The sequence below is a fragment of the Megalops cyprinoides genome, chromosome 17, assembly GCF_013368585.1.
Source record: "Megalops cyprinoides isolate fMegCyp1 chromosome 17, fMegCyp1.pri, whole genome shotgun sequence".
Lineage (NCBI taxonomy): Eukaryota > Metazoa > Chordata > Actinopteri > Elopiformes > Megalopidae > Megalops > Megalops cyprinoides.
The window spans coordinates 26,301,968-26,314,587 of NC_050599.1; the positions used below are offsets into that span (position 1 = coordinate 26,301,968).

The 12,620-nt window shown below is 43.5% G+C and overlaps 1 protein-coding gene across 1 annotated transcript in view; it reads right to left on the bottom strand.

Moving 5' to 3' along the window:
- Positions 1-1,694: 1,694 nt before the first annotated feature.
- LOC118792021 (leucine-rich repeat and fibronectin type-III domain-containing protein 5-like) overlaps positions 1,695-12,620 on the bottom strand; it is a 43,178-nt gene continuing 32,252 nt past the window's right edge. The window contains exons 2-3 of the mRNA XM_036549707.1: positions 8,624-10,031; positions 1,695-2,958 (exon numbers count right to left, since the gene is read on the bottom strand). Of these exons, the coding sequence (XP_036405600.1) occupies positions 1,992-2,958; positions 8,624-10,011 (2,355 nt within the window). The 5' untranslated portion in view covers positions 10,012-10,031 and the 3' untranslated portion in view covers positions 1,695-1,991. The remainder of the gene's footprint in view (positions 2,959-8,623; positions 10,032-12,620) is intronic.

Sequence of the window (12,620 nt, forward strand, 5' to 3'; positions counted from 1 at the left end):
TCCCCATTTGCCCTGCAACTGTGACAAATTTGGATATGTTCTGGCGTCACAGCCTTCCTGGAGGGGGGGGGGGGGGGGGGGGGGGGAGACCATTACACGCAAACGTTTTCCATCTCAGAGGGGACATATGGTGAAAAGAGAGTGATCCGCTCAAAGCTCCTTACAATCAAGTGTGTTTAGGCCCTAAGCGTGCCAAAGGAAGGTCACCTAAGCTGTTTACCGGGTCTGGAATTATTGCACTTGGCTGCCTGGAGTGCTCCCAATCAACGAAAAATGTACATTTAACAATCAGAGGTATTTTATATTTTAGCTTCTTGGTTTAATTGTGGATATCGAGTTCAAAGGCAGCTGCATCTGTGCTGCCTTTGAAAAACCTTTGGATTTACCATCAACTTAAGAGTTTTTTTTTCCAGTCTTACATGGGAAAACATTCCACGTAGATTAACCATTTAAATCTCTCACAAGCCCTTGTCCAAGACCCTCCCATCACTTTGTCACTTCATGTTTAGGCAAGCTGTCATTTGGAGAGCTGCAGAGCTGTATCAGAGAACAAGTGAGCTGGCGACGCCTCAGATTAAGAACATTAATGGGTAAGCACATTAATCAAGTAGAGAGGTTTCGGCTTACAGATATTAAATAGCGAGTCCGGTTTTTTTAAATAGTTATATGAGCAGCCAATCTCTGATTCAATCAACCCTCACAGCTCAATTGAATTAGCCTGCTTCGACTCGTGTGAGTGAGGTTTGAGGAGGCGATGTCCTTGTCCCCTTATTGCCCAAAACCACTGCAGCTCAAAAGCAACAGTATGGACAGGAGATCAAGCCATGATGGGTATTCTTAACGAGCACTCCACAGGTCGTTCAGCTTCTCCGCTGGTCTGGCTGTGGAACTGGAACATGCCCATTCATTCTGAAAGAGAACAAGTTAGCTTTTAATGTAAAATCATTTAGAAAGTCAAGGCATGTTATGGGTTACGAGCTATCTGATACCCCATACGTCAGACAATTTCAAAGTGAAAAAAAGGTTCTCATGCCCAAAATAGCACCAGATGATGTTGAAATGTAGAGCCACATGTCGCTTTGTGTATGAGTCAGTCATTTTTCATATAATGTCGGAATATTGACTCGTGTTTCTTGAAAATGAGTCACCCATTTTCACATTTTATTTTTATTCCCCCGTCAGACACACACCACATAAAACCAGGAATATATTTGGGAAATGTCTCTTGATTAATCTCATTTTAATGTAATCATTTAATCATTTTCTTTTGAGTAGTTTTCCAGCTGTGGAACATTTTTTTCTGTGTGAAGCTTTCCTTCCAAGTGTTTATTTCCAACTGATTGAATGAATTGAAAAAAAAAAGAAAGAAATCATTTCTGGACCTTTTTTCAGGCAAAGACATTCAAAACTGTAATCTTAGACGCCTGTCCTCCACATTAGTCTGACTGACTTCTGAGTCACAGTTTTGTGATTACATTTACCACCATGAGAACAATTGCGTATAGGTGTTTTCTACTTTATTTTACACAACATAACAACACAACAGATGTTGTATTACTGTACAGAGAGTTTTTTTGTGCCTTAAACAAAGGCAATATAAATGTCACCGAAAAGAAAACATGTATTTCTTTTTGAAAAATATCAAAATAACGACAGGTCCCTTAACAGCTGTTCTCAAGTCAATGTGTCTGTATAATATGTAGGAAAGGACGTCTCCTTGGTAAAAAGGCTTTTTGTGAAATCTTTGCTTCCAACCGTTTTCACATTTCCATAAAGCAGGGTCATTTGTTTCCTTGTGCTGCAGCGGTCACAATGCTGTGCACAGCACACACACATAAAGGGGTCCTTTGTCAGTGCGGGGCGGAATCCAAAATCCCAGCAAGGCAAGATCGCCGCTTCGCTTTCCAAGAACGAACAGAAATCACGAGGCTTCCGGGGAAATCGCTGTCGATAAAACAAAAACAAAACAGGGGGAGCAGAAAAAGCCTCAGTCATACGGTGCTTTCCAGTATCCACTCGGAACTGATGTCCCTCCCACCCTCCGAATCCGAGCCCTCCAGCTGCAGCAACATCCCGTTCATAGACATGCTCCTCTTAGACCACATGGTCCCGCGCTTCTGAGAGCCGATGTAGCAGTGGTGCTTGGACAGGTCCTCGTTGAGTGAGTACCTCCTCTTGGCGGACCGGGGGCCCTCTGCTGGCAGGGTCAGGTACCTGTGGGAGGACTTGGTGTGGGCCCGCCGGAGGATGGGCGTCTCCTTGATGCGGGCGGGGGGCAGGGGGCCGGGCAGCCGCAGGGCGGTGGAGTTGTTCCGGTTCGTGTTCTGCGTCTCGGCGCTGGGCGCCGCCTCAGCCTTTGGCTCAGGTGTCGGCTTGGGTGCCGCCCGCCGTTTCGGCTTCAGCGAGCCTGAGGAGCCGGCCGTCCAGCACTGGCTCACTGCGGAGGTGGTGGTGGAGCAGTCTGGCAGGGAGGTCTCGGAGGAGTGTGTCACTGTGTCGGGGCCGGAGGCGGCCGAGGAGGTGGCCGCCGTCACCGCTGCCTTGTGGTAGAGGTCGACCTCCTGGCCCAGGGCCTGCTTGGACACGGAGGGCGTGACCGAGCAGCCCTGCGACTGGGCCCCGTTGGTCTGCGAGTGCACGTCGCTGAACTTGGCGCCCTTCCCTGCCTCCCCGCTGTTGCACACCTTGTAGCGGATCATGAGGATGATGATGAAGACGAGGACGGACGCCACGATGATGCCGCCGATGATGATGATCATGGTGCCGCCCAGGAACTGCGACTGCATGAAATGGCAGCGCAGGTACTGTGACTCGGTGGTGAACTGGATGCAGCCCACCACCCGCGTGGCCGTCAGCGATGTGATGCCGTCATCATAGATGGCCAGCACGCAGAGGTCGTAGGGCGTCCCGGCCGCCAGGTTGTTCACCAGGAAGTTTTTGCTCGTGGGCGGGATCATTCTGCAAGGAAAGACAGCTCAGTGAATTCTCACGCACTTAAAATTGCCACCATTTGTCTGAAAGAGGAAAATGCTTTCTTACTCTGTTACAGAAAGCATAAGCATTGCAAAGCCATAAAATATTGAAAAGACCAAGAACATTTCCACAAATAATGACTGTAAGATGTATACTCATAGATCACAAGTCAGACACCCATTATCTGGAGTAAGTATCTGGCATTTGTTCTAAATGTGATATCTCTTCATCTGGATCAGAAGGATTCACTCTTGAAAATGACCTCAAACTACAAGATTAATTAGTGAAGACATTGTGTGGCTGTTCAGGAACCTGCCAGCGAGTAACATGATCAAGCACAGTAGACCACTCTGGCAAAGAGCAGGGAAATGTAATGGTCTCAAAGGGTCTTCTGTCAATAATGCAGTTCCTGTTATTTCAGTGACTAAATGGTGCATTATTTCTTCATGTTTCACCAAATGGTAAATCATGCTTTTGATTTATTAACCTGTACAGTAAAACCAATGAAATCACTAATGTCAGCACAGGCAACGCAGTACCTGTACTGCTAGCTATTACCCATTAATGTACTGCTACACTGCTCAAAGTAGGGCTTTGATATACAAATGAAACATTCCTATACACATTTGCTAGGTTTTGCTTTGCTCTTCAGTGAGATGAATTAGCTCGATCGCCCGATAAAAAGGAGCAACCTTCAACCAAAATCTCTATCAAATCCATAAAATCTCTTTCTGTTTGATCAGGAGAGACAAACTCTCCAACTCCCAATTCATTATTCAGTTACATTACCTCTCAACATAATAACTGAGCCATATTCTCAGGACACGCTTAACTGTAACATATTTAAAGCTGCAGTGTGGTGTAGTGATAAGGAGCAGATATTGAAACCCAGAGGTTGCTGGTTCGATTGCCAGGTGGGGCATGGCTGTGTAACCTTTGGCAAGGTAAAAACCTTAGTTGAAATAACCAGCTGCATGAATCAATGATATGCAGGTTATATAAGTTACTCTGAGGAAGGCTCTTACCCATGCAAATAAATGACGTAAAAGTAGTATAATTGCACAGGTGTTGATGTACAGTATATGGCTTACTAAGTAATTGAACCAGTTGAATCCAGTTCAGGGGAATTGATTGGAGCAAATATCAACATATGCAGGGCTCTGTTGGAACGGAGTTTCTCTCCATGTGCTAAGCATGCGGGGTGAGGGATTTCCTAGCATATTTGTCACACAGCTTGCAGAACAAGAGTGGCCAAGAGTGACAGTCACCATTCCTCCCAACTGTGTTTGGTCTCCTACTGACAAAGATTTATAGGAAACACATTTCACGGTCTCAAAGGACACCATGGAGCAATTCAGAAACCACAAACTCCAAAGCCTTGATAAGCAACAGAAAACAAACCATCAACACAATTCATGACGGCAAACTATCGGGGGGCCCAGGGACCAGATATCAATGAAAACTTTGCACATTACACAGATTCAATTTGCTGATAAATGGATTCTCTGTACTCTGAATGCAAAGAAGAAAATGGCAGACCAAAAACACATTCAAAATTCAAATACAGTTCATTCGATCACATCAGATGTCTCTGTACTGTCTTAATTTGAAGCATAAACGATGCAAAAACAGAATTTTTAATACGCATAAACTCAGACTAAATCCAGAGACTGTCAGATGTCTCATTTCTTGAATAAATCATAAAAAGCATGAAACTATTTCAATAAACCTAATAATGTTGTATGCAGAATATCCCCTTGTTCATCACAATGACTCAAGAAGAATCCATTGAGTGTTTCATGGAATACTGCTATGGCAGAAGGTTACTGAAAGTCAGGAACAGCACAATGTAATCTGAATGTATGTATAAATGAGCACAGTGCTGGAAAGGCCAAATTTCTATTCATTTGTAATTAGGTCATTGAAGTAAAAAATGACTTTTGGCAGTACCCATTAATTTAACCAAAAAAAGTTCCATAAAATCCTTGCCAATGGGGGAAAACGATTGTTTGAGAATTTTGGACCTGAGGACCAATTATTTAGGATTTACACCTTTTTTCCCTACCTCTCCTCCTCATGTTAAAATGCTTATAACTCCATTCCAGACTCAACACCCAGCATCATTTTGGAAGGAGTTTAGTATCAGGTCACAGATGATTATTTGCAAATGTCTGGCTGCACATTACATTATAGCTCTCTGTAGAGGGAAGATAACATGGCAAAAATGTGATCCCCATCTGAAGTGTGTGGAATCTTAAGACAGAGACAAAGGGTTAACTAACAATTCTGCTCTTCAGAGCTGTAAAACACTATAAAACTTTCAATAAAATGTTTGTCTTTTTTCCTCTTTGATGCATGATTCTGGGTGCTTTTCTTTTTCTTCTTCTACTTCGTTTGATATGCTGTTGATATGCTTCCACTGTCCTGTTGTGGTAAAGCACAGGGTATGTGATGTCAAGAGAATCTATCAAGCAGAGCATGTGTTTGATATTCTGCAGTGCCATCAAGGAAGTAAAAATCAAATCTCAAATGCCAGAAGCAGAACAAGGACATTCATATAAAAATTATCAAAAGAAAAATGCTGCAGCTTTGCTCATATCACTTTGAGGAGGAGCTTTTGAAGGGCCTTTAGAAATTCAGGAGTCATTTTTCATTCTCAAATTCGGAATAATTCCAGTGACACTTGGGTGTTTTGTGCAAGCAGGACCATGCAATGATTTAAATTAACAAGCGTGTATCAGCTATGCCTTCATCAGGAAGGTGCTAAAATGCCTCAGGCAAGAGTTTTATATTTTAGCGATTATCTCAGGTAGGAGAAAAGGTCTATATTTAATCAATCCCAATGCAAGCTATTCAAAATATCTAATCCGGGTAAAATGTAAAGCCTTAACTGACCATCAAGAACATCTATTGAGAGGGGTTATTCATCAGTGCACATTTGAAGGTCCTCTATCCATCTTTCCCCTCAACAAAACAGAACCCGCAAAGTCTAGTGAGGTACAGTTCTCTCAACCAATCAGCACACCGTCCTTGAGAACCTTTCTTGTGTTTAAGAGAAATGCTAATCATTTATTTCATTATTTTTTAATTATAATTAATTATTTATAGTCATTTTCGATCTCATCATATTCCAGTTACGATCACAAAAATAAATTAATGAATAAATAAATTCTCTGCATGTCCTGGAATGCATTGATTATAATTCTGATTACCACTCTGGCTCCCTGCTGCAAAAAATAACCACAATTAATGGTTATTAATTTTTTCTTACTTTATTATGCTTACTTTATTACTTACATAGGTATTTACTTTTCATCTGAATGTAATGGCGTTTCCCACGTATTAAGGACTGTTTACTGTCAACCTCCACTCTGAGTGTCAGAGGGGATGTATCTAATCCATTTAAATCGGATATAAGGGGGACGTCTAATGCTAGCTTTGCACTCATAATCACAACAAGCATTCATCGTTTCAAAACTGAGACAGTCAGACAAACATATATATATATATTTGAGAATGTCACTGTGGATTTTGTGACCCTTTCATTTGAAAGTGACTAATCAAAGTAACAGTGGTCGTTTACTGGGAGTTCATTTGTATTTAATGAATCAGTTTATTTTTTAATCATGCTCTGAACCAGCTTGGAATTTTAGGCTATTTAAAGAGAAACAAACAGTCTATCCTCTCCAAACTGGAAGCTTGCTGACATACAGAAAAGTCAAATGTGTCAGCACTGGTGGATTGGAAAACACTACAGGTGTGTTTGGGAGTTTGGGAGACTGGTAGTGCTCTTTGAGAGAACCCTAGAAGAGGGAATGGAACTACAAATCATGAAATGTGGCTTTCGACACATTTGAAATTCAGTGGAGGGAACAGATCTGCACAGCCCACTAAACTTCAGAGCATGAAAATCACATAAGACATTCAAAATGCTAAGGTGGAGTTACTGAACCAGAAACTATTTTACTTTTTTGGTGGGGGATGGGGGAATCTTCCTGCTTTATTCTGCATGCTATTTTAATATTTATAAAGGTTACCTGAGATTATATTAAGTAGTGCAGTATAGTGGTTATGGAGCATGATTCATAACTGAAAGGTTGCCGGTTCGATTCCCCACTGGGGCACTGCTGCTGTACCCGTGGACAAGGTACTTAACCCACAGCTGTCTCAGTAAATATCCAACTGTATAATTAGATAACATTGTACAAAAACTGCAACTGACATAGGTTGCTCAGGATAAGTGTGTCTGCAAATAATGCAGCCTCTTTTCCATTGGAGTGATCCACAAGAGTAAGGTGAGGGCAGATTCACAAATGCAGTTTATGATCAGTGTGATCAGACTTTAAGAGGTACTGCATTTATCGCAATTATTTACGGCTTTGTGGTAATAAAGAGTGGTACCCGCGCACTGGTATGAAGATCCCAGGAAGTGATTCATGATATTGATTAGACAATAACAGGTTGAATTACAATTATATAGCATCTGTCAGAGGAGCTTTACAGTGACTTCACTCAATCATGACCAATGAGTAGCACCCACATCCACAAATGAATGCATTCTTCCTACATTCATTAATCAATTACCTAATTGGCATAATTTGTTTATTGGAGTTATTTGGAGATTTTTTTGTACTCTGTTAACCTCTGCTGTATTTATACAAGCAGCAGTGGGTTTTCGTCTGCTTGCTAATAAATCACACTCAGGGAGCTTCATACCTGTGTGTAGGTATCCTCTATTATTGCATTATACTATTCTCTGCCAAGCACCTGGATTAACAATTGATGTGCAAGTGCTTTTCTTAGCTGCGCGCTCCAGGGAAGCCATGGTAATATTTTTCCCTTCCACAGGCAAATTAAGTTTTATTGGTTTCACGATATGAAAAAAGCACTTTCATAACATCAACTTACTAAGACTGCAAATAATATTAAAGGCACCCAGTCGCAGGTATCTCAAAAGACTTTGAAAACTTCCCGTGTGTTCTTCTCCGAAGGAATATACTTAACAACCGTACACAAAAAAGAACAAATAAATTACTATCACCTGTGTGATCAATAGCCATTTGATTCATATCTGGCTTGTTTCTGGAGAAACTGAGTGACATAACGTCCATTGGATAATATACACATGCCCTCATCTGTTATCGATAATCGATTAAATCGGGTGGAGGGTTACTCTTCAAAGGGAGGAGTGTACATGGAGACAAACCATGTCTTAGCTTTTTTATTTGCCTGCATCATGTGCAGTGTGGGTGGGGATGAAGCCACCCTGAGAGGTGGCTTGTGGGAGAAAGCTCTCTCCTGACTGCATGCTGTTTGGATCACAGCCTCTCCATCGCATAGCCACTTTATCTTGACGCAATTGTCAGCATTAAAGAGATCTTAAAGACTGTAATAAATTCCAATTCAGATAAGCAATCTTGTTTCATCCGATTCCATTTGCAGCCATTAAAGAATAAAACACCATTTCGGCGCAGCTCGCAGTCTGTCTCCTTCTAGACTTGGTGGGGCCATCCATAAAGGAGGCTCATTCCAACTGAATGATGAGAACCCTGGTGGAAAAGGGAGACTGTTTCAAGGCTCACCTGTGTACAAAAGGGAATCTGTTTCAATGTTGATCTATATATGAAAGGGAATCTGTTTCAGGGCTCACCTGTATACAAGAGAGTCGTCATAGGTGCCATTGTACTGGATCTGAAACATACGGATGCCAGGGATGTTCCTCTGGAAATTGAACTTGACCAGGGCCGTGGAGGACGTCACCTCAGCAACTGCCACCCTCTTGTCGGGGCTGGTCTTGGTGTCACCGGTGTGGTTGGTGCCATTGCCGCCAAACTTGGCAGAGGTGGAGATGTCGGAGGAGCCGGGGTCAGGCTCCTGCATGGTGTTGGTGCTGTTGGTGAAGTGCGGCAGCTTGATGATTAGGAGCTCCACGGTCTGGTGCGCCTCCCCCGCCGGGTTGGACGAAATGCAGGTGAAGGCGCCGCTGTCCTTCACCGTGCTGATCAGGATGTCCAGTGTGCCGTTGCTGTACACCAGTGTCCGGGACGAGTTGGACACCAGCTTACCCTCTGGGGAGATCCAGTGGATGGCAGGCTCCGGGTCGCCCCGCGCCTTGCACCTCAGCGTGACCCGCTGGCCCTCCAGCACCCGCATCTCCTGGGTGTAGCGGGTGATGAGGGGCGGCTCGCACAAGAACTCCTCCTCGGGCACGGACCAGAAGTAGCGGCCCGAGAGGTGCGCAGGCGTGGCGCAGGTCTCCAGGTCGTCCTCGCGGTTTAGCCGCCGCAGCCAGAGCAGTTCGCAGTTGCAGTGCAGCGGGTTCCCGCCGAAGCTGAGCGCGAAGGACGACGGGCTCAGGAGGCCCGACGTGGCCAGGACCTGAGCCCTCTGGAAGAGCGGGTCTGGCGGCAGCTTCTGGAGCTTGTTGGAGGTGACGTCCAGGCGGTTGAGCTTCTGAAGGAGCGAGAAGGTCCCCTCAGGGATGTAGTCAATCATGTTGTGGTCCAGGCTGAGGGTGTGCAGGCTGATCATCTTCTGAATGGCCTCCCAGGGGATGGTCTCCAGGTTGTTGTAAGACAGATCCAGCTCCTCCAGTGCCAACAGGTCATTGAAGGCCCCCAGGTAGATGGCCGTGAGCTGGTTGTTGTTGAGGATCAGGTGGTGCAGCTTGGACATACCGCTGAAGGTGTCATTGGATATCCGTGTCAGCCGGTTGCTGTTGAGGTGCAGGGCGCGGAGGTTCTCCAGGTCAGTGAAAGCATGCGGCGTGATGAAGCTTATTGTATTCCTGGACAGGGTGAGGTCCACCAGTCTGGTCATATTGGCAAAGTCTTTCCGCTTTATGCTTGTGACGAAGTTGTCGCCCAGTCGAAGCTCAACGGTGTGTCTGTCGATGTTCGGGGGAATGAAGAGCAGCCCCTTTTTGGCACAGAGAGTTGCAAGGTTGGGGGACAGTATCTGACAGATGCAGCGTTTGGGACAGATCTGGGCCTTAACTGCCATGCTAATAACCAGCAGATAGACCAGCAGGTTTTCCATTGTCACGCAGGTTCACACGCCTGTAAGAACAGGGAAAAAGAGAACATCAGACCAAACAGACAACATTTCTTATGAAAAGTAATTTGCACAATCACTTGTCAGTTGATATCTCCATTTTGAAAAAGCACATTTTCAAAAACAAAACTCAAACATGCCAAACATTATTAGAAACATAATCGTTGTGATTATGCTTCCAATGATGGTGTCCACTACCATTAGCAATAATTCATTGTAAGTGGTGTTGCTTGGCTTAACTCCACACTTTAACTGATGCAGAAGATGGAAGACACAAGATGGCAGGAAATTGGCTGCTCTATTCTCCTAATAGATGTCTTTCCTATTGACAATGGGTGAGATATTTTATTGTCTCACTATTCAGGTTACTTTATTTGTACCCAGAGGTAGATTTGGTTATTGTATTGACTATTGTAAAGCATCTTAAAATAAATGAACAGATGCATTGTATTTAATTGTATTGTAAATGTATTAATTTTCTTGTTCAAATTTTCTTTTTACATTGATCTATTACTTCATTTATAATGAGGATTATGTTTCTTACACTTTCAATACATGTGCAGTGTCCAAAACTACAGAGAACTGTTTGGTACGTCATGAATCAAATTACAACTTCTTATTCTTTGCCACCTCCCCCCCACCCCCCCGCCACACACACACACACACACGCACACACACACACACACACACACACATACAGAGTGTCACCCTAACTTTGGAGCTGCCAAATTATCATATCCAGCTCAGTTCCCTTCTACATCTCAGCAGGCTCTGAAGCAGCAGCCGGCTCTGATACAGTCACCCATAGTGCCAGTGCCTATGTTGCACACACTACAAGGCAGCCAGTGGGGACTGGAAGAGAAGGGCATCTCCGAATTACAACATCCTAGTAACTTAGAGGGGCTGTACGAGTCACCAGGGGGCACTAATACATGCCAGGAAATCGTGATCAATGTATTCCCACCCTAACATGTTGGGATGAAGCCAATTCCATTCCAGCGCTGCAGACTCCAGCATGTAGTCATCTACTGACAACTAGCAATGTGTCTGGAGGCTGACTAAGTGTGGAAAATACGTGCGAAAAGTAGCCGCTGGCTGTGTATGAGTGTACTGGGGGATTGCGCTTCACTCGCCTCAGCACTCCTCAGCCTCAGCAATCCCACATGAGTGAGGAGGGTGTCGTGGTGAGACGACCCTAGTATGCAATGGGAGATTCCTAAATAGGGTTGCATAAAGGGGGAAGCAATAAGAGGATGTATACAAAAGATCAACAATTAGTAACAGGTGATGGCAATTAACTAATTCCACAGTAGATAGCACTTTTTGTATTTGGTAAACTCCTGGTGACATAAAAGGTCATCTTTCTGGTAATTTGTATGGCTGCCTCCTCGCCTTTCCCCTACCCTTTTGATACATGGAGAGCAAGCTGTCATTTGTGGACTTTGTGGAGGCCCTGCATATTTTGTGTGTGCCACTAAAACTGGATTGGATTGGAGGGGCTGTGTGTATGTGTGTGTAGCAGGTAATTTCAGTGGTGCTGAAGCTGTCAATTATAAATAAATAGAAAAAAAATCAGTAGCAACAAGACAGAAACCCATAAGAGCTAATACACAAAGAGGTTACAATAAATAACAATGCAATTAAATGCATAATTATTACAGCGTGTTAATCAATGGAACATGTTAACAAGGTGCCCAGTCTCTATAACCCCTATATTACGGTGAGCAGCGAAACGGTCGATACAGGGCAAGGATATCAGGTAACCTACATAATTCAATTAAGGGTGTAATCGTTTCCGCTTGTTACTGCGCCAGTATGCCATTACGTTTGAAAAATGTTCTGTGCACGTTTCCAAGTCAAGTGAAGAGAAACTGAGTGTAATTCTGTGTGCAGTCCCTGAATTCTGTAGACATGGTTTAATGCATACCACACATTGCTTAGTTATGAAGAGTTTTAATCACCTGCATGGATTATACCAAATGTTATCTTAAAAGAGTTTACTACATCCTCTGTGGATGACCCAGTACAACTTGCAATTCAATCAATTTTATTTTTCACACTTACTTTTGTAAGTAATGCAATAACCACTAATAGCACAGTAAATAGCCTTGAGTTAAAAAATGCAGTACTTTGTACACTGTTGTAAAAAAGCAATGTGCTTGTTCTTATTGTTGTTACTTTTTTATCAGTTCATAACTACAAATATTGAAACATCTAGTTCCTTTTAGAAAAATACTGCCAAATAAATGTTAATCCTATGCACAATGCACTTTTAATGGGATTAATGGTGTTGTTTTAATGAGGTCTTCCAATCCAAAAATCCAAAAGATCTGGGTGTTAAAGGTGTGTCTGGGTGTTAGACATGTGATCTTTCACCAGGGCTTCCCCATTGTCTGCACCAGTCATGTGACAGGGACTCATCATGTCCATCACATCGGCACACAGGACACAATCAATCACAAGATGTGGTTTTTACATTATACGTCGCGCTCGCCTCACCAAAATGAGTATGTTTTTATCGAAAGTAAAGGCAAAGGCCTACAGAAGCATGACTGGAGGGAGAGTGTGAGTGAGTGTGAGCTGCTAGCTGATAC